The 23,390-nt window shown below is 36.5% G+C and overlaps 1 protein-coding gene across 1 annotated transcript in view; it reads left to right on the forward strand.

Moving 5' to 3' along the window:
* The first annotated feature begins 528 nt into the window (after nucleotides 1–528).
* Nucleotides 529–23,390, forward strand: part of zgc:92140 (uncharacterized protein LOC447854 homolog) — a 40,791-nt gene continuing 17,929 nt past the window's right edge. The window contains exons 1-2 of the mRNA XM_051117712.1: nucleotides 529–695; nucleotides 17,559–17,683. Coding sequence (XP_050973669.1) covers nucleotides 17,593–17,683 — 91 coding nt within the window. The 5' untranslated portion in view covers nucleotides 529–695; nucleotides 17,559–17,592. The remainder of the gene's footprint in view (nucleotides 696–17,558; nucleotides 17,684–23,390) is intronic.

Raw genomic sequence — 23,390 nt, forward strand, 5'->3', positions numbered from 1 at the left:
ATATATATATATATATATATATATGCAAATTCATATATGATTATATATATGTTACATATATTTCTTAAATATATACATGTTTTTCTGTATATGTATATAAATATAAAGATTACACACAGACTTTTATTTTGGATGCGATTAATCGTGATTAATCGATTTGACAGCACTAATTGCAGTATTACTGTATTTACTGTATTTTTGATCAGATAAATGCTTTAAATGTTATCGAGCCCAACCTTTTTAAAAGGTTGTGTAAGAATAGTTTATAAATTGTTTTTACTTTAATATAGAGCAAATATATAATATCATAAATATATCATATTTATATATTACAAAAGTTAAGAAACATGCATAAGGAGTTGCATAAAATATTGTTAGTCTAAAAATTAATATGCTTTCTTGGCTTAAGTATTGACAGTATTGGGTGGCTCTTTTTCAAGACATGCAACTGGGGTTGATAAGTGGAAAATGTTTAGGATAATTTGACTAGTTCCTCCCCTCCTACGTCTAGGCATGTGGTTGGTTTGCCACACGGGTTTCAGCAAGATGGCTGCAGTTCTTCGAGCAAATCAGGAGTGCGGGCTGTAAGCCAGCGGTCCACATCACTACAGCAGCGCTTATTGCTGTCCGTCCGTCCGTCTGCGTGTGTGTGTGAGCCGCCGCCGCCAGTGGACCGAGCGGGTCACTTCTGACAAGTGAGTGTTTCCCTGTCATATTTATGCATTTCTGCGCTGATTCAAGGAGTGCTTGTGTTAAATGTTAGACGCAAACCGATTGCTTTTTTTCTTTGTTGTTGTTGGTGAGTCGATTCCTGTTTTGGCTCCTGACTGGTTCTTCTTTTTTTTTTTTTTTTGCATGATCAGTTTGATCTGATCTGTGAACAGTGATTCTGGGCTGCATGCTGCTATGGGCTGTGTCTCAAAACCTAGTGTTCTGCCAGTCCACACAGCATTTCTGGGCATCTTAAGCGTCCAAAACGAATGCAACATTTTGGACGCCTATGATGCCCAAAATGCTGTCTAGGTAGGCAGTTTACTAGGTTTTAAGAAACAGACATGGTAGACAGGAATATGTGAGATCAATAGCTGGTTTCTGTCGCATTGCAAGGACATTTATTGATTGAATACCTCTATTTTTTTACGTGGTACTACCGAACTGGAAGTAATGAAAACAAAAGACACCTGGGTTGGCATGCATGCACACGTACACGTGTGTGTGTGTGTGTGTGTGTGTGTGTCCACTGTCCTGCGGGCAGACAATGCGCCCTCTGTCTCTGCCATGGCGCAGCTGTGTGTGTCCTTCTGTCACTGTGCTTTCATATGCAGCAAATTTTCACCAACCCGCATTCAATGCATGGCGGTGTGTTTGAATGGCAGACATGTTTACGTCTAGCGGTAGCTGTGCGTGATTTAGCGATGTCTGATTCGTAAATGAGTCGTTCATCTGAATCGGATCTTTTCAGTTAATCGGTTGAACTGGATCACAGAACCGCACCGATCGATTCCTTCGAATCGGTCCGAGCGGTTTTTCGAATCAAGTCACTACTGACTCAGTGAACTGCAGTGACGGCGCTACACCGGGGCTAGGGATGGCTACAGCCCCGTCAGAAATTTGAATAGCCCCGGTTTAGCACCCCCAAGCAGTTGAGATAGAAGAGTGCTGTCCTGTGCTGTTTGCACATATCTGTCAAACAGTAACCTCTGCGTCATGTAAAGGCTACATTTACATACTAAGATTGTGATGTGGTGTTTGTTTAATATTTAAGTGTAAAGTATGCCATTTCTGATTATGCATACATATGAATTGTGATGTTAATGCTGAGCGCATGGTGCTGTCCAGTTTTTAAGTGTTTCACCTTTGCATGTAAAAGTTTTTTTTGTTGTTGTTGTTCTCTTGTCCGTCCAGACTCGGACGGGCCCCTCTTTTTCCCCATTCTCCCAAAACAACTTACTACTGTTTCGGCTATTAAAGTAGTTCAGTTTTGTAATGGCAAAGTGATTATATTTCGTTTCGGTTTAGAAAAATGTTTGGAGCATTTTTTAAGTTTTTGATTTTTAAAGTAACAACCAAGCAGACGGTGAGCTTGATCAATCTCAAATCATCACGACTTGCCTGAAATAAGTTCTATAGATATTAAAAAGTTCAAGCATGTCACAAAGTTAGTTTAAACGTTTAACCTAAATAAATGTGCGCTGTTGGACGCATATCCAATCGTTTGTGCGGAGAGGGAAGTGGAGTGCGCTTTCCTCCAATGTTGTGCTTTTATAAAATAAAGAAAACAATTGGATGCGCTTTCTACCGTCTCAGTCAGGAGCAGGAGCTTCACAATAATGAACCGAAACTCGGCGAATAGCCTACTTGCTTTACAGACAAAATAAATATATCTATAGAATACTTTGAATTACTTAAAAAGAGATAATTACAATCGAAAACACTATTTCTTTCATTATGTAATCCGTAAAGATCGATGAGGAAATGACGTGTCAAGATCGTTAAATTTATCTTTTGCGACACTGACTCAGACAGCACTAGTTTATTAATAATTCAAATATCTCCATATTTCATCTCTACACATTCATGGTAATTACTTTTGCTGGTGCTTTGCTGCTTAAGGCACTTTCGCTCGCTGCTGCCCGTCGGGCTGAAATGCTCTGGTCAGTTATATTAAGCTTGTGTCTATTTTGATGAATATGCCTGTTATTTTGCCAAATATCATTTAAAACTGTGCTTCTGTTAAATGTGGTGTGTACCATAGCTGCTTTTATTAAAAAAAGGACAATTTCTTAAAGAAGTAACTTTGACGTCATGAATATCGATTATTTTCTTAGCTTCCCCACATATTGGTCTAGTCCCTCCTTAGCCCCGGTAGAGAAAAAATTCTGGCAGCGTGCTTGGTGAACTGAGAATAGCGAAATTGTACTTGTGAAAAACAGTATGTGAAAAGTGTAGAATGTCTGAATTCTCAGTGTTCATAAAACTTCTGGTAAGAGTCTGAAGGGTCATGGATGCTTTACTATCCCACAGGGCCATTTGAGAGGATTTGTTGATGACAGTAAAGTGACTCAACTGATGCTGGTAGGTCACATGATAATGACGAAATAGCCACATTCTTACTATGTAGAACATGCTATTTTAAAGGGATATTTCACCCAAAAATGACAATTCTGTCAGTAAATACTCGCCCTCATGTCGATCCAAACCCGTAAGACCTTCATTCATCTTTAGAGCATAAAATATCTAAATTTGTGTTTTGACGATGAACAAAGCTACTACAGGTTCGGAACGACATGAGAGTAAGTAGACCTAATTAATGACCGAATTTTCATTTTGGGGTAACTATCTCTTTAATGGTCACAAAATAATGTTTTATTCAAAAGAAGTCCCTACTCAGAGCTTTTTCAAACAGAGCCAGTGATTTAGCAATGTCTGATACAGGATTTAATGATGTGTGATTCATAAAAGAATCATTCCTTTGAGTTGGATATTTTCAATGAATCACATGAACAATTCATTAACGAATCTGAGTGAATTGTCCCGAGTAGTTCCTGAATCAACTCACTGACTCATTAAACTTACTGCAGAGTCAGATTTGACCTGCAGTGATTTGTCTTAACAACTCTCTAAATCATTGAACCTTGAACTATCTTTGTCAGGCTTGTCTGACTTGCAAGTGATTCATTCAGTTTTAGAGTTCCTGTACTCATTACAGACAACTGAGTCTTTCAGATTTGTCCAACTCTGAATGATCTAGTTTGACAGCTCACTGACTCTGTCAAACCATTGTTGTGTTGTAACCCCTAGCAGTATCCTATTGGACTCCAGAGCGATTCTGTTGACTGAAAGAACTTGTGCAACACTCAGGTTCCACAAGTAAAGATCCCATTTATTTTCTCCATAAGTAATTTGGTTTAACAAAAAATGATTTAACATTTAAACCTTTAAAAGCAGACCTGTTGTGAGTTATAAGTCACTTCTTAAGGTCATACAGGGGGAAAGTACCTAGCATAACATCGCCTTTTTTGCGCACATATGATTCATAATGAACCAAGTACTGATGTCTGTTGATTATAAGAACATTTGGAGTGAACCGGGTGTGGGACTGACTGGGCATAAGTAAGTTGACGAATAGCAGAAATGTAATAAAATATACTCGAAATGTATAACAACCTGATTATAAGACGGTTTTATTAATGCATATACAAAGTACACTACCAGTCAAAAGTTTTTGAACTGCAAGATTTTTAATCTTCTGCTCACTGTGCCTGCATTCATGTAATTTATGAAATATTTTTGCTAGTTAAAATAACTGTTTTCTATTTGAATATATTTTAAAATGTTATTTATTCCTGTGATCAAAGCAAAATTTTCAGCATCATTACTTCAGTCTTCAGTGTCACATGATCCTTCAGAAAGCATTCTAATATGCTGATTTGCTGGTCAAGAAACATATATTTATTATTATTATTATTATTATTATTATTATCAATATTTAAAACAGTTGAGTACTTTTTCAGGATTCTTTGATTAATAGAAAAATCCAAAGATCAACATTTATCTGAAATAAAAAGCTTTTGTAACATTATACACCATACTATTCAAAATCTTTTTTGGTGGGAAGGAAATGATAGAAATTAATACTTTTATTTAGCAAGGATGCTTTAAATGGATCAAAAGTGATGATGAAGACATTTATAATGTTACAAAGATTTCTATTTCTGTTTCTGTTTCTGTTTCTATTTCTATTTCTATTTCTATTTCTGTTCTTCTGAACTTTCTATTTATCAAAGAAACCTAAAATAAATTCTAGTCCGCTGTTTTCAACATAGTAATAGTAGTAGTAGTAATAATAATAATAATAATAATAATAATAATAAAAATATTAAAAAATAATAATAATAGTAAAAATATTAAAAAAAACATTAATAATAAAAACAGCAAATCAGAATATTAAACTGATTTCTGAAGGATCATGTGACTGGATTAATGATGCTAGAAATTTAAGTTTGAATTCACAGGAATAAATTGCATTTTAAAATATATTAAAATAGAAAACCGTTATTTTAAATAGTAAAAATATTTTGCGGTTCGTTGGATCAAATAAATCCAGACTTGGTGAGCAGAAGAGACTTATTTAAAAAAAAAAAAAAAACTTTAAAAATCGTACTGTTCAAAGACTTCTGACTGGTAGTGTAGTGTTGGTCTTAATAGCATGTTAAATGGCCTTTTAACCAAGAAATGAATTTTAGTTTTTGTTTAATGTACTTGCAAATTAGATTTAGGCTCTAAATGGCTGTTTTTATGAGCTGATTCATGGTTGCAACAAATTGACATAAAATTAGAATAAACTGCCTTAATATAACTTTATTGAAAAAGTAATTAACAAGCAAAATATGCTTCATCTGACTTTATAGGAGTGTTGTGGAGCATTTACTATGACACTGGAATGTCAGAAACCACGTAATGATGTAAAAGAACTGCTCAGTCATTTATTTTTTTCTGAACCAAACATTTGAAAGAACAACTTTAAAGAAAGGAGTTGGAATTTGCTCTGGGGAGACACGGTCGGCTCTGTACATTTCCCTCTCTCTGAATCTCTCATCAGTCTGACGCCTCCATCTGTCTCTCTCTCATCCATAAGCAGTGTGTGTGTTGCTTTGCGCACATATGGCTTTTGTTCTGGTGACTGAGGAGGCTGAATGGCTATTAATAGCGTCTGTGGGTCCTCCTCTCGGTCAGTCAATTTTAATCTTCTCCACCATCACAGCTCCCATCTCCCGCTCTGCCTGTTTTATTCAGTTTCTCCCGCGTGCTTCACGGGACCTGAGAAAAGCGACCCAATTAGCTCACGGGGTTATGATGCAATGTCAGGGTGACATCACGCAGAGGAGGTTACCATAGTTACCGGAGGTCAATGTTGGAGGTTCCCGAGGCGGTGTTAGAGTTCTGTGTGTGGTGTGGTTCTAATGACCGAGGAGGTTGTGTGTGTGTGTGTGTGTGTTTTGTGAATTACAACTTTTGGTTTTAGTATGCTGACAGGACAACCTTATCTGAGTGACTCTTGTGCAGGGTGGGGTATTTCGGTCTAGTGGTTTAAGGAAAATTATCATCATTTACTCACTCTCAGGTCTTTCCAAACCTGTGTTATTGACTTTCTTCTGTGAAACACAAATGGAGTTATTTAGCATAATGTTTCGTTGCTTCATAATGAAAGTGAAATTATATAAATAGTTCATATGACTCATCCTGCATGTTCCATGTTTTTAAAGCTACAGTTTTGTTCAAAATTAATTCAAATTGATTTAAAGTTCCCCTCTTCCACAGCTCTCAAGAATCTTTTACGTTTGCATTTACTAGAAAAGCAATACAAAAAGGTAAACCATGTGTCTTATGACTGACTGGTAAACAAAGGATGTAGTTTTGAACATGTGATCTGTGTGTCATTGTTCTTCAGGGGGGGTTTATTCTTGTATCTTGTATTACGTGTCTTTAGATGTAATTGTCTAATAATAATAATATAATGATGTATTATATGAATAATACATATCAAAATTATATACAGTTGAGGTCAAAAGTTTACATACACCTTGCAGAATCAGCAAAATACAAAATGCATGTTATTTTTTTTTTTTTTTTGAGTACAGATAATTTACTCACCCCTTTGTCATCCAAGACATTCATGTCTTTCATTCTTCAGTCGTAAAGAAATTATATTTCTCGAGGAAAACATTTCAGGAATTCTCTCCATATAGTGGACTTCAATGGTGCCTCCAAGTTTGAACTTCCAGAATGCACCATCAAATGGCTTTAAACGATTCCAGCCAAGGAAGAGGGGTCTTATCTAGCAAAATGATTTTTGCGTGTCATTTTCTAAACAAACTGGCAATTTACATACTTTTTTAACCTTAGACTCTTGTCTTGTCTGGGTCTGCGTGAACTGTTTTTCCAGTTTGACAGTTAGAGTGTGTGGAAAAACTCCCATCTTGTTTTCTTCCCCAACTTCAAAATCATCGCTGCAGAAGTACCGACCCATTATTTACAAGTGAACATCCAAAAAAGATCAAACGCCCTTTACAAAAAAAGGTAAAACAGCGATGTAGGACGATTTTGAAGTTGAAGAAGAAAACGAGGTGGGAGCTTTTTGACATACCCTAACACCGTATCTGCACCGGACGTACAGTAGAACCCATTATAATATTTGATGCTGTCTACACTGGATGCGGCACGGCGCGACACAACAAATCCCCGACAGTAAACTGCTACCGCATTCTATTTATGATGTGCCCACACAAAGTTCAAATGATTTGAAACTTCTTCCTCAGCTGGGATTGTTTAGAGCCATTTGAAGCTGCATTTAAACTGCATTTTGGAAGTTCAAACTTGGGGGCACCATTGAAGTCCACTATATGGCGATAATTTCTGAAATGTTTTCCCCAAAAAACATAATTTTCTTACAATTGAAGAAAAAAAGGCATGAACATCTTGGATGACAAAGGGGTGAGTAAATTATCTGTAAATTTTTGTTTTGGAAGTGAACTAATCCTTTAAGAGTTGGGGGTGAAAACTTTTGAACAGAATGAAAATGTGTCCATTTTTCTTATTTTACCTAAATATCATTTTTTTTCGTTTAGTACTGTCCTTTAGAAGCTACAGACGATACTTTTTATGTTTCCCAGAAGACAAAATATGTTAAATTTACCCTGATTTATCCTTCTGAAGCATCAGTGAGCGTTCGATTGCCTTACTGCCTTTCTGTGCCTTGAACGTGGTAGTCACGTTGCTGTCTATGCAGGGTCAGAAAGTTCTCAGATTTCATTAAAAATATCTTAATTTGTGTTTTAAATATGAATAAAGGTCTTACGGGTTTGGAACAACCCTCATTCTTGGGTGGACTATCCCTTTAAGTATACCATTCTGTTGAATATTTATCACTGCATCCTTTTTAAAGTTTTTTAAAAATGAAATATTGCAGTGTTTTCAAATTCACATGCCCTCATAATTAAATTCAGCATTAATTGCACTTTTTAAAAAAATGAAAGAAAAATATAGATAGCTTTGCACTGTGGCATTTTAGGGCTAAGCCTCATATGTCATTTATGTAGTGAGTTGTGGCGACACTCTAGCATAGTACACCAACTGTCCTCAATCCTTCCTGCCTTAGAAAGCATTGACGGGGTCAATTACAAATCCAATCATCCATAGAGAGGCCTGCATGGTTCAGAGGTGGCTTTTGAGGTTGATCTTTGTGTCACGCTTTTGTTCCACACTTCAGAGGTCAGGCTGAAGACTGCGTGTGACTAACTGCCGCTCACTGTTCTGAAACGACGGATCAAACATCCTCCTCTGCTACTGTCAAACATGAACGTCCTCTCCGTCCCTGCATCAAGGCGCGCTGTCCCACGCGTACGTGCTGAGACAGATGAACACGCTCATTTGAATGTTCAAATAACAGCGTCGTCTACTACCGGTGCCATTTAGATGGAAGCATGACATTTTTAAACCTCATTCAAATTTTGCTGAATTAGTAAACATTTTGTAAAGAGATGTAAATGAGTTTCACGCAGTGGGAGGGATTTTCATTTGGAGACTTTCAAGAGCTCATTACAGAGCTGTGTGTATACTTACAGGAAACGGGCAGACCAATTATGCAGCAGCAGGCAACAGAATTGGTATATAATAGATGGTTTTCTAATTTCAAATGAATATTTATAGGCAGAATTAGGAGGCGCTTGTCAGCTTTATAGAGATGGATACGGAAAAATTACAGACCTGACCCGGGAGTAAATTTCCACGAAGCTGCGGTCTGTGTGCGTTCGCTAGACGAGAGATGGTGCTTATTAGTAATCGCAGATAGGAAAGATACAAAGGTGTGTTGTTTGGAAGATGCTGATCTGTAAGAAAACAAACGAGGTACTCGAGGTTTCGTTTGACTAGTCATATGAGAAGTGTGTGTTGTTTATGAGTCATCTGGTTCTTTTCTGACAGTAGTAGCAGAGACAGACCCACGCGCAGTATAGAGGTGACAGGCACAAATCAGTTGTTGAGGGGTGAAGTCAGAGAGTCAGATGCAGGCAGTGTTGGGACAGCCCTGAGTGGTACATTGTGACTGGATGGAGGGATCGATTCAGACTTTTGCAAGTAAGATTTCCACACCGTCTTGGCTGTGAACACTGGCTCTTATTCATGAAATGGGAGTAGAATGAGTGTCTGTGTGAATAGTATGTGGCGCCATTCTTGAGTAAATTGTGTCATTTTAACTCAATGGGACGTTTTATGTAAGAATGGATTGGCGAATGAGTTTATATTTTAGCCTCTTCTCATTATAGCTTAAAATCCAGACACAAATCATTCCTAAGCTGATTTCCATTGGAAGTTGAGAGGAGTGTTTGGAAAACCTATATGGAAAAATTTGTAAGTGCTGATTGTTAAAGGAATGGTTCACCCAAAAATGAAAATTCTGTCATTAATTACTCACCCTCATGTCGTTCCAAACGCATAAGACCTTTGTTCATCTTCGGAACACAAATTAAGAAATTTCTGATGAAATCCGAGAGCTTTCTGACCCTGGATAGACAGCAGCGCAACTGAAAGGTAGTAAGATCATCGTTAAAATAGTGTGTGTGACATCGGTGGTCAAACCGTGATTTTATGAAGCTATGAGAATACTTTTTTGTGTGCAAAGAAAACAAAAATAATGAAATAAACAATTTCCTTTCTTTCGTGTCAGTCAATAGACATTCACAAGAGTACAACGATGCTTCTCGTAGCTTAATAAAATTAAGGTTGAAGCACTGATGTCATGGACTATTTTATCAATGTATGAAATAGTCTGAATTAAAGGAGAAGTCCACTTCCAGAACAAAGATTTACAGATAATGTACTCGCCCCCTTTTCATCCAAGATGTTCATGTCTTTCTTTCTTCAGTCACAAAAAAAATAATTTTGAGGAAAATATTTTAGCATTTTTTTTCCACATAATGGACTGATATGGTGCCCCAAGTTTGAACTTCCAAAATACAGTAACAATAAATGTGGTTTCAAACGATCCCAAATGCGGTTGTATCTAGCAAAACAAGGTCATTTTCATAAAAATAATACAATTTATATACTTTTTAATGTCAAATGCTCGTCTTGTCTTGCTCTGCCTGAACTTTATTCCAGTTCATGACAGTTAGGGTATGTCAAAAAAAATCCCATCTCATGTTCTCCCTCAACTTCAAAATCGCCCTGTATCGCTGTTTTACATTTTTTGTTAAGGGCGTTTGATCTTTTTTGCATGTTCACTTTGCAAATACTGGGTCGGTACTTCTGCAGCGATGTAGGATGATATTTAAATGATTTTTGAAGTTGAGGGAGAAAATACGATTGGTGTTTTTCAATACCCTAACTGTCTTGAGTCCATTATATGGAGAAAAATCCTGAAATGTTTTCCACAAAAAAACATAATTTCTTCACGACTGAAGAAAGAAAGACATGAACATCTTTTTTGACAAGGGGGTGAGTACATCATCTGTAAATTTTTGATCTGGAAGTGGACTTTAAGAACAAAAGCATAAAACTGATGAAGGAACATAACAAATATTTAAAAGTTACACTAATGTTATAAAATATAAAATAAAAATCTTATTCAGAATATTTTGACTTGTTTGAAGTCAAAATGTTTGATATTTTCACAGTAAGGATGTTTAAAAAGCCTAACAATTTTTAAAATGATAAAAATAGATGTTTCTTGATAACCAAATCAGCATATTAGAATGATTTCTGAAGGATCATGTGACACTGAAGACTGGAGTAATGATGCAGAAAATTCAGCTTTAACAACAGAGCAATGCATTATATTAAAATGTTAAAATGGAAAATAGAAATGCATTTTTAAATCACAACATTTCTGAGTTACTGTTGCTATGTCTGACAAACAATGCCGCTCTCACACTACACATCATGATCTCACACAGTAAAAAATACATAGCGGAGCAAAGTGGAAACTGACAACACACCGACAGCCAAGACAGAGCAGATTTTACTTTTAGTAGAAAAGTCTTTTTTTTTTTTTAAGAAATTTAAACAAATACCATTTTGTGGCTCCTTAATGTGTTGTGACAGATCACTGTATTGCCTTATTAGATCAATGACACGTGAACCAATTGTCTTTTCTTCACTTAAAGCATAAATAAAACCATTAATGAACATCAGAACGTATTTTATTTCAACCCTGGAAAGACGTCAATACACACGTTTCAGGTTTAATTCCACTGAAGTTAATCTACTCTCCTGTCTGATTTGTTTGTCGGACAGAATGGCGGATTCGGCTTTATGACTGGTCAGATCGCCTATCAATCAAGCTGTTTGTGAACAGTCAATTGTTGTTTTACTGTTTAAGTGGTCTGCTGGGTGAAAGGCTTGCAAACCATTGCTTTTAGCTGAAGTTCTGGACTTAAACGGAACAAACTGTCACCTTGACCATCTTTGACGTCTTTATCTTCCCGTCCTTTTCTCAGTCTCATTGCTTCCTCTGACTTGAACTCTGTTTCTCCCACAGTCCTGTTATTGCCCCTCTCTTCTCGTGGTTAGAGAGTTCCCTTCTTAAACACTAGCGCTATTATTTTAACATCTCTCCACCCCCAAGCCACCTCTCACGCTGCTTAAGACACAAAGAAGGAACGAAAGGGAAAGAGGCTTTAGTTTTAAGATAATCATAACAGCACCGAGACGATTCCACTGTGTGTCTCAGCAGGCTTAGTGATCTGTTTAAACTGGGACGGGGAGTTGATGCTACAGCCGTTGTGGGTGAGTAAATATTATGGTGGGGGTCTGCTGTCCTGCTCGCTCGGTCACGGCAGAGATGAATGAATAGGGCTCCTCTGGTTCTTCAGAGCAGGGGTTTGGTGTTTGTGTTGTTCCGTCTCAGCTGAGAATCAAAAGACTTGCGCTCGTCATCCCATGATTCTTGCTCTCTCCTGATCAGCCTGTTTTTCAGGGTGAGCGGTGGCTCAGACAGCTCTCAGCCCTGCGGCCTGTTTGAGGGTGTGTACTTGCTCTGTGTGTGTGTGTGTGTGTGTGTGTGTGTGTGTGTGTTTTGTGTGTTTTAGTAGGGAGTGTGATGCTATTTTGCTTGACTTCATCTTCAAGGCTCTTAGAAAGTAGGTTATTCATTTGTACTCACGCATTAGTCAATTATTTTTATTGTCAGAGCTTATTGCGTGTTTGCCTTGAGATATGATAAGAATTGATGGGTATGCTTGTTGATTGAGTAGGTGTTGTGCACATTGACAGTTCGTGTGTAACCATTCCATCCACATTGTCATGTGAAGATTTTGTGCAAGATGCAAATAGATTCGTCATTTTAAAAAAAATAATATTAATTAAAGGGATAGTTCACCCCAAAATGAAAATTCTGTCATTAATTACTCACCCTTGTGTCGTTCCAATCCCGTAAGACCTTCGTTCATCAAAAAGGTATTTTTGATGAAATCTGAGAGCGTTTTGACCCTGTATAGACAGTAACACAACTACCACGTTTCAAGGCCCGGAAAGGTAGTAAGGACATTGTTAAAATAGTCCATGTGACATCAGTGGTTCAACCTTAATATGAAGATATGAGGATACTTCTTGTGTGCAAAGAAAACAAAAATAATGATTTTATTCAACAATTTCTTCTCTTCCTTGTCAGTCTCTGACCGAGTTCACAAGAGTAACACAATGCATCTGTTTGCGTTCCTCAACTTGCAAACAAGGCTTGGTGCATCTGGGTTCTACGTTAGCAAAGCCACACACAGAAAAGAGAAGAAATTATTGAAAAAGTTTTTTTTTTTTCTTTGTGCACATTAAGTATTCTCATAACTTCATAAAATGAAGGTTGAACCACTGTTACATGGACTATTTTAACAATGTCCTTACTACCTTTCTGGGGCTTGAAAGTGTCAGTTGCGTTGCTGTCTATGCAGGGTCAGAAAGCTTTTGGATTTCATCAAATATATCTTAATTTGTGTTCCAAAGATGAATGAAGGTCTTGCAGGTTTGGAACAACATGAGAGTAATTAATGACAGAATTTTTTTTTTGAGTGAACTATCCTTTTAGAATCACTCTAGGACTGGGCGATATGGGCAAAAAAATTATCACGATGGCACGATATCAGTCGATGTCGATAATTATCACGATAAATGTCAAATCTTTATTTCTTTTAAGTTTAAAGTCAGATTTTTGCTCCAAAATGAAAGTTGTAGAAACCAGACCATTAATTTTCCTTAACAAAATAAATATCTAAATAGAACAATTAATTTCTGCATGTTCTGATGAGTTATATTGTTTCAAATCAAGAAACAAGTTTGGTAAATTTTTGTTCATTATCAATCAGTAACATCTGTAAAAATTGTAGCAACCTCAGTTTTATATGGGTAAATTTATTCTGACTCAGTTTTTTTTTTTTTTTGATTAAGCATTGGTCTCCCATAGTAGCAAGCATAAATTTTAAACTGATCAGGCATTAGGCATTAGGCAAGTTTAGGCCTACGGACTATGCATATGACCTGTATAGAAACACACAGCCAGGATCTTGGTACATGTATATGCACAGCTTTTACAGAACACAGACGTCAATGTTCTGTCTGCGTAAGAGAAAGTGAACCTGACACAAGTGCCCAGATGGCTTCTTGTTTATATCTCAGTCGCAAGAAGTGTGAATAGACTTTCTCAACCTCTGTTTGGTAACACAACGATGACTAAAAGATTTTTATTTTTGCACATTTTCACCACTGTATTTAAAAATACAAAAAATTCTATGCCACTAACATCACCAAAAGTAACTGCGAAAATTGGTTTAAAAAAAAAAAATTGGAATGGGATGCTATTATACTTTTCCGATTCAGTCATTTTTGTGTAACAAATGTAGCTTTTTTTGAAGAGAGAAAGTGTTTAGTTTCAGTTACTGGTAACTGAAAGCATTTGTCAAAGTAGCCAAGTACAGTTGAAGTCAAAAGTTTAAATACACCTTGCAGAATCTACCAAAATAAGAGGGATCACACAAAATGCATGTTATTTTTTTTTATTTAGTACTGACCTGAATAAGATATTTCACATGAAAGACGTTTACATATAATCCACAAGAGAAAATAATAGTTGAATTTATAAAAATGACCCTGTTCAAAAGTTTTAAATACACTTGATTTTTAATACTGTTTTTATCTGAATGGTTGTTCATGAGTCCCTTGTTTGTCCTGAACAATTAAAGTGGCCGCTGTTCTTCAGAAAAGTCCTTCAGGTCCCACAGATTCTTTGTTGGAAAGGGTTAAAATACACAAAAATGCTGAAAAACCAAAGACTGTGTGATTTTGAGATCTGTTTTTCACACTGAGGACAACTGAGGGATTCATATGCAACTATTACAGGAAAAAAAAACTGTTAAACTGCCTTTCTGTTCTTCAGAAAAATCCTTCAGGTCCCACAAATTCTTTGTTTTTGTTTTTTTAGCATTTGTGTATTTGAACCCTTTCCAACAATTACTATATGATTTTGAGATGCATCTTTTCACACTTAGAACTACTAAGGGACTATGCAACTTTTACAGAAAGTTCAAACGCTCACTGATGCTTCAGAAGGAAACTTGATGGATTAAGAGCCGGGGGTGAAAACTTTTGAGCGGAATGAAGATGTGTACAGTTTTCTTATTTCGCTTAAATATCTTTTTTTTTTTTCATTTAGTACTACGCTTCGGAAGCTACAGAATATACTTACATGTTCCCAGAAGACAAAATAAGTTACATTTACCCTGATCTTCAAATGCAAAAAGTTTTCACCCTCCAGCTCTTAATGCATCGTTTTTTCTTCTGAAGCATCAGTGAGCATTTGAACTTTCTGTGAAAAGTTGCATAGTCCCTTAGTTGTTTTAAGTGTGAATAGATGCATCTCAAAATCATATAGTAACTGTTGAAAAGGGTTCAGATGTAAACTTTTGAATGGGGTCGTTTTTATAAATTCAACTACTATTTTCTCTGTGGACTATATGTAAACATCTTTTATGTGAAATATCTTATTCAGGTCAGTACTAAATAAAAAAATAACATGCATTTTGTAAGATTCTTCTTATTTTGGTAAAATAACATTTTGTAGATCCTCCAAGGTGTATGTAAACCTTTAACCTTGACTTTAACTGTATATTTCATCAGCAATTATGTAAGTGGCAGAGCATGTGTACAACTTCACAATTGAAGGCCATTCCAATTCTGAGCAACTTGAATGGATAACACTCTTTTCAGTCTTGAGATGGTGTAAATCTAAACACTTCCTCATTGAAAACCCCCACTGTGGGTGATTATACTTTCACAGGCTTTTATGGGATGGCGCACCAAACCTCCGCAGCCTTGAGAGCCAGATCTTGTTTACTCGAGACTCGCTGCAGAGAGCAATCGGGCCCCTCTGTGCGCACATACACTCGCACACTTTTCTCTCGCCTGTACACCTGGTGCTTTGTCCTGCGCCCCGTGCTGCTAAAGGCAGAGCTAAACACTGCCCCTCCTGACAACTTCAAACGAGGAGAGAGAGGGGAGGAGGAGTAGCCGGCTCTTTTGATCTTTCTCTCCTCTGTTTTGTCCTCTCTCAATTTGTCCCCCTCTTTTCCGAGTCCGTTCCTGCGTGAGGCTCAGAGGTCCCTGCTGGACGAGATGTTCTCATATCTTTACTATCTTTACGCTAATTCAAACATAGACCGCTGCAGTGATTTACGTGGTTTTGTAGGCCAACCCGAATATCACCATGATTACAAGAGTAAATTAGACTAGAGGAATTTACCTGTTTGGTGATAAAAGCTTAGAAAAATCCATTCAACTTTTTTTTTTTTTTTTTTTTTTTTTTTTTTTTTTTTTTTACTCCCCAAAAATCCTAAACGGTTTTGCTTTTCTGAGTTGTATGAGGTCATACTGCTCAAGCCCCACCCACGACCGCTGACGGACTGTTCTGTATTAACATATTTTCACCCTCAGCCAGTTGTACGCGGTCCGCCATTTTCTCCACGCTCGAGAAGCTGTAGCGACAACGTCTTGTAAGCAATGCAGGTGTTTTATATTTGGATGTAAAAGCAAACTTAAGAGTCTTAATTTCCCCCGATATCAGAGCCACTGAGGATGCAGTGGATTCATTTGGTTTTTGATGGTAATCCGCCACCGAATACACCAAAAATGGAAGAGGGGCCGGGTTGAGCAGTAGCTCATTATCATTTAAAGAGACATGCACCAAAACGGGTTGCTGTGAACAGCTGTTTCTGATAGGGTAAAAATGGTTTTTTACATGACCACTGAGGATTTTTAACCAAAGTATTTTATGGACATTTAATGAAGACCCTTGAGAATCATACCAACTTGTGGAAAATGGGCATCTGATGTCCTCTTTAAATCCTCTCAGCTAGTAGATGGATGGTTTAGATTTGTTTACTGGTTCATTCTGTGTCTTCATACAGTACTTCATATGATTTTGCTGGTGGGTGATGACAAACAAGTGTCTTTGAGTCAATTCTTTTAATCATTGACTCAACCGATTCATTAAAAAGAGACATAAAATCACTTTATAGCAATAGATTTTAAAAAGGCAGCTGCTATATTATATTTTGACATTTGTTTGTCAGACATAATAGGCTAAAACATATATTTATATTGCGCTGTGAGGAGATCCGTTTACTTGTTCGGCATGATGTATGTTTAATGTCCCTGACAACCTCTGTAGTCCTGTTTAGCCACTTGCTAGCAACCGCCTTTGTCAGCGAAAGCTTAAAAAACATGAAAATATCCTGAGCTCGAGTTAACCACAGAGTTTATTTCAGGCATTTAACCAATTACACATTTACAAAACCTTTTGGCTGCAGGACGATGTAACCGGAAGTGCTAAAATGCGAACTGGTTTCCGGGTTTTGGTCTACAAAAATGCGTCATCCCTGCAGCACTCTATTTGGGAACGTAAGTCACACCACATACGGTACATACTTTACATTGCACAGATTGCATATAAATCTTTTTTTTTTTTGTTTTTGTTTTTTAAAAACAATTAAAAAAAAGTTTTGAATTGATGCCCTAATGAACATTTTCGATTGACGTTTGACAGCCACAAACAGTCAAAATACTTTTGAACAAAGTATCTGTTGTTTTATCCTTAAAAGTCTAAGGCTTCCCTGCTTGAAAAGTGCATTTAGGCTATATTTCTTTCTGTGTAAATGCCATTGGGTTGATATTTTGTTTTATAATGCAGTGACATTCATACTTTAAGTGTATCCAAATAGTTTTTGGCATTGCTATGTATGTCTTGTGTTGGTCTTGGTCTGGGTTCAGTTTGAAGATACACATGTTCGTAAGTAACGGAGGGGTAAAAAAAAAAAAAGATGAATCTGTATCTCTGGCTTTGGGCTGTGATAGAAAGCATGTCTGGATCTGTTCAGGCTCAACTCAGATGTGTTTTCTTTGCCTGATGATCGGTAGTACGTAACGCAGCAGAGGCGCTAATGGAGCTAATCATGTGTCCGTTCTGACTTTAAACGTGTGCTGTCAGCCCCATTGTTGAATGTGTTTTCTGTCTCTTTCAGGTGAGATGGTGAGAGGGGGGGAGGGAGTGAGGCCATGGGCTGCACCTCGGCTAAGCAGGTGTCGGCTGTGCCCAACGACGAAGAGGGCCGGGGCAAAGCCTACAGCAACGGAGACCTCTTCACTGGTCAGTTTCAAACACACACAACTTTGTTTAAAGTACAAATTTATATGGAACAAATAACCATTTTTGCACCAGCAGCAGCATTTAACAACTGGTCAGAATTGACAAACCCAGATGACTCACTAGTAGGGCTACAAATAATGATAATTGCTATGTTTAGGTTTGAACATACGCTTTGCAGAATCTGCAAAATGTTAATTATTTGACCAAAATAAGAGGGATAATACAAAATGCATGTTATTTTTTATTTAGTTCTGACTTGATTAAGATATTTCACATAAAAGACATTTACATATAGTCCACAAGAGAAAATAATAGTTGAATTCATAAAAATGACACTGTTTAAAAGTTTACATACACTTGATTTTTAATACTGTTGTTACCTGAATAATCCACAACTGTGGGTTTTTTTTTGTTTTTTGTTTAGTGATTGTTTATGAGTTCAGGTACCACAAATTCTTTTGTTTTTCAGCTTTTTTTGTGTATTTGAGCCCTTTCCAACAATGACTGTATGATTTTGTGATCCATCTTTTTACACTGAGGGACTCAGATGCAACTATTACAGAAGGTTTAAACGCTTTGAAGGACAGTACTAAATGAAAAAAATATGATATTTAGACAAAATAAGAAACACATCCTCATTCCATTCAAAAGTTTTCACCCCTGGCTCTTAATGCATCGTTTTCCCTTCTGGAGCATCAGTGAGCATTTAAACCTTCTGTAATAGTTGCATATGAGTCCCTCAGTTGTGTGAAAAGATGGATCTCAAAATCATATAGTTATTGTTGAAAAGGGTTCAAATAAGCAAAATACACTGAAAATCAAAAAAATCTGTAAGTGTCCATGTAAGAAATTGTATGTTAAAATACTGTCGCTTTGGATAAGATAAGAGAGTCTGCTCACTCAGTGATTAATTGGTAATTTTCATATCATACATGCTATTATAGAGTAGGCGTCCAAATCAAAAGTTTTTTTTTTTTCTTAAATAACTAGAGATGTGATTGATTTCTGGGAGGCTGTCACATTTTGAGAATGTAATTTCACCACTGGACTTCTGTTGATGGATAAGTGCCTGCTTTTGGTCTGTTTTTTTTTCCCCCCAGTTAATATACTTTAAATTTAGTTTATATGTAAAGTTAATATAGTTTTACATTTCTGTACATTGCTAATAAGGGGTAAGTCTACACTTAGGTATATTGAGCCGACTCTTACACGCAAGCAGTACACTACAGAGGTTGGTCTGTGGTAATCAAGTCCACACTTTGGAATAGTATTAGGACACACCATATCATAAAATGTATCAGTATGACTTCAATGTATGGACTTGATTACCACAGACTGACCGCTGACGTGTACTGTTTGCGTGCAAGCATTAGCTATATTCGTTATCTTAAAACTACTTTCAGGTTCAGACATGACTTTTCCCTTTCATAGGGAGATTTTGGGAATTAATAGCTCAAATGTGACCCTGGACCACAAAACCAGTCATAAGTGTCAATTTTTCAAAATTGAGCTTTATACATCATCTGAAAGCTGAATAAATAAGCTTTCCATCGATGTATGGTTTGTTAGGATAGAACAATATTTGGCTGAGATACAACTATTTCAGTATATGGAATCTGAGGGTGCAAAAAATTCAGAATATTGAGAAAATCGCCTTTAAAGTTTTCCAAATTAAGTTCTTTGCAATGCATATTACTAATCAAAAATTAAGTTTTGATATATCCACAGTAGGAAATTTACAAAATATCTTCATGGAACATGATCTTTACTTCATTTCCTAATGATTTTTGGCATAAAAGAAAAATCTGTCATTTTGACCCATACAATGTATTTTTGGCTATTGCTACAAATATACCCCAGCGACTTAAGACTGGTTTTGTGGTCCAGGGTCACAAATGTGCACAAAACTGGGGATTGTTGGCTTGGGTTAATGTACTTTGATTTTGGATGTGGTATGGGGATGGAAATAGTCAAAATAGGATTTGATTGTTTCTTCTCTACTGTTCTAATGGCTTTTTGTTTTGTCACAATTCAAATGTTAGTTTGTAGCACATGTAAATGTTAAATATGCTTAAAGGGATAATTTACCCCAAAATGAAAATTCTGTCATTAATTACTCACCCTCATGTTGTTCCAAACCTGCAAGACCTTTGTTCATCAGAACACAAATTCAGATATTTTCATGAAATCTGAGAGCTTTCTGACCCTGCATAGACAGCAACACAACTGACACATTAAAGGCTCCCTGCTGAAAAAAACAGCTAAAACCAGCCTAAGCTGGTTGGCTGGTTTTAGCTGGTCACCCAGCCTGGTTTTAGCTAGTCATAGCTGGTGAGTAGGCTGGTTTTAGCTGGTTAGGCTGGGAGACCAGCTGAAACCAGCTGCTTCCAGCTTAAGCCAGCTAAGACCAGCCAACCAGCTTCAGGTAGTAAGGACGTTGATAAAATAGTCCATGTGACATCAGTGGTTCAGCCGTAATGTTATGAAACTAAGATAACTTTTTGTGCAGCAAACGAACAAACAAAAATAATAGCTTTATTCAATAATTTCTTCAATCTTCAACACACTGGTCATGAAAGGTCATGAGAGTACTTTTCTTGGCCTTGAACTTGTCAGTTGCGTTGCTGTCTATGCAGGGTCAGAAAGCTCTTGGATTTCATCAAAAATATCTTAATTTGTGTTCTGAAGATGAACAAAAGGTCTTATGGGTTTGGAACGACATGAGGGCGAGTAATTAAAGACAGAATTTTTTATTTTTGGGTGAACTATTGCTTTAATTTTAGATGGATTTTGGGATGGTTCAAGAAGTGAGGTGTTGATTCATTTACTAATCTGAAAGAGTCAGTAAAGAATTTGTCAAACTGATTTAAACTGGTAACCTGTGAGTAGATTAGTCTTTTTGAATGGTTTATTAAATGAACCAGCTCAATCCACGAGAATCAATTGCTTGTGAATTGGACTACACTACTCAGACTGTATGTTTTTGATTCAGTAAAAAAAACTCCTAAGAGTCATTTGGCATTAGTTATTTTATTGCTGGCCAACCCTATGCTTGAAGCTAAAAGCTTAAATGTAATTCTTTGAATAGTCAGTTGGAACAGGCTCCAGCAGTGATGGCTCCATCCATGTTAATTCAAGCAGACATGATTTGGGAAGTAATTCAAACGTATTGGACAGGAAGACATCTTTGAATGTCAGTGGCATCGACACTGGCTGTTTTACCAGTCTTTCAAGACTCATTCGAGATTAAATGTTAAGCAGAACGAACAACCAGTTAAGTAATTTATGTCTAAGCTGTGAATAATGTTTTACGATGTTTTGGGAAGTTGATTACATTCTGGGAATTCTTGGATGCGTCCTTCTGGGCAGTCATACTGATGTGTTTGTCAGCCACATCTGTGCCAGCAGGCATGTGTTTAAGGATAACGTTATCAGCTGGAGTGAGTGACTCATGCCTGTGAGTGTGTTCGCTGAGTTTTGTATGTGTGAGAAGGTGTAAATATGTTTTAAAGGGTTTGGATAACAGCGGCGCTTAGTGTGCGACCTGTGAGAGAGTGACAGAGATTATAGGAGATTAAGAATTAGGGGTAAAACAGCAGAAAATCTGCACAGGAAACACTCTGACCAGCCACAGGAGGCTGCCGCCTACCCGCTCTCCCTCTCTCTCCCTCTTCCTGCCATGTTCTTTTTTTCTGTCTCTAAGGATTCAGAGTGTGTGAGATGGTGGGGAACGGTCTGAGAACGAGGGAGAGACTGAGTGACGTGGGATCATAAACTCCCATTTTTCCTCCCCTGACATTTATCCCTCCCTTTGCATATCTGTCATTCTTCTCAAGGCCACACTTTCCTTGTTTCCTTCTTTTCTTTGCAATAGGCTGTCTCCTTGTCATTATTCTGCCTACTTTTCCGCCCGCCTTCCCATTACCTAAGCTATTTTACTTCATTCTCTCTTTTTTTTTCTCCCTTGGTATCCCTTTGTCTTTCTTAAACGATGTTCTCTTTAGCAGTGTTCGAGAGAGTACTTCCTGTTGTGTGTATATATAGTAATATACACTACCGTTTAAAAGTTTAGAGTATTTGGAGAGTTGTTTTTTTTTTTGGAAAATTATAATTCTGTTCAGCAAGGATGAATACAGAAAAGACATTTATAATGTATTTTAAAATTATCTGTTCTTATGAATTTTAGGTTTATCAAAGAATCCTGAAAAACGTGTATCATGGTTTCTAATAATAAAATATCAATATTCAATATCAGAACAACTTTTTCAATATTGATTATAAGAGATATTTCTTGATTACCAAATCGGCATATTACTAACTATTTCTGAAGAATTGTGTGGCTGTGGAAAATTCAGGTTCAACATTTTAAAATATATTAAATTACAAAACAGTATTTTTAAATAGTAATATTTCTTAGTATTAATTTTTTTTTCTGTATTTCTGACCAAATAAATATAGCTTTAGTGAACATTTAAAGCAACATTTCTGAGGTTTTTCACCTTTTATTTATTTATTTGCATAGTAACCATCCTGTTATTCTTCGTTTTAATAAGCATAATTAATAATAGGGGTTGACCGATTATTGGCGCTGATATTAAGCATTTTTATGGTTATCATATCGGTTTCATATTTTCAAAACGGATTTGCAAATTAAAATAATTTAAAAGCATTTAAAGTGTTTTTGTCAGAGCCTTTGTTATTCTTAATTTTGGCATTAATTTTCTTTATTACACCAGACATGTATATTGGTTCAAAATATCAGTTATCGGTCTACTTGATCTGTAATAATCGGTATTAGCATCGGCCCTGAAAAACACATATTGGTTGACCCCTACTCCTGTTCTGTGGCCTCATGGGATCGTGTCATCATTGAGCTAATCATTTGACAGTATTCTGATCGGCGGCAATATTAAGCATTTTTATGGTTATCGGTATTGATCATTTTTCAAAACCAATTTGCTGGTTACAATAATTTAAAAGCTATCTAAAAAAATTTTGTCAGAGCCTTTTTTATTCTTAATTTTGAAATTCATTGCTTGCAAATTCATCTGCTTGATCTGTAATAATCGTATTGGCCCTGAAAAACATTTATCGGTCAACCCCTACTGCTGTCCTGTGGCCGCATGTGATAATGTCATCATTCAGCTTGATAGTAATTTGATTAGCCCGGCCATTTATCTGTGCCGATTTTAAACAGTTTTACGGTTATCATATCGGTCATTTTCAAAACTAATTTGCCAGTTAAAATAAAAATATTTAAAGAGTTTTTGTCCGAGCCCATGTTATTCTTAATTTTGACATTAATTTTCATTTTTACACTACACACACATAGTTGTTCAAAATATTGTTTATCGGTTTACTTGATCTGTAATAATCGGTATCGGCATCGGCCCTGAAAAACACATATTGGTTGACCCCTACTCCTGTCCTGTGGCTTCATGGGCTAGTGTCATCATTCAGCTTATCATTTAACAATATTTTGATCAGCATGGCTAATTATCAGTGCAGATATTAAAAAATGACTGGAATCAATCATTTTCAAAACCGATTTGATAAAATAATTTAAACGCATTTAAAAAGTTTTTGTCAGAGGTCTTGTTGTTCTCAATTTTGCCATTTTCATTTTTACACCAGACATGTATATCGGTATAAATTATCGGTTATCGTTCTACTTGATCTGTAATAATCGTATCTGCCCTGAAAAACA

The sequence above is a fragment of the Labeo rohita genome, chromosome 8, assembly GCF_022985175.1.
Source record: "Labeo rohita strain BAU-BD-2019 chromosome 8, IGBB_LRoh.1.0, whole genome shotgun sequence".
Lineage (NCBI taxonomy): Eukaryota > Metazoa > Chordata > Actinopteri > Cypriniformes > Cyprinidae > Labeo > Labeo rohita.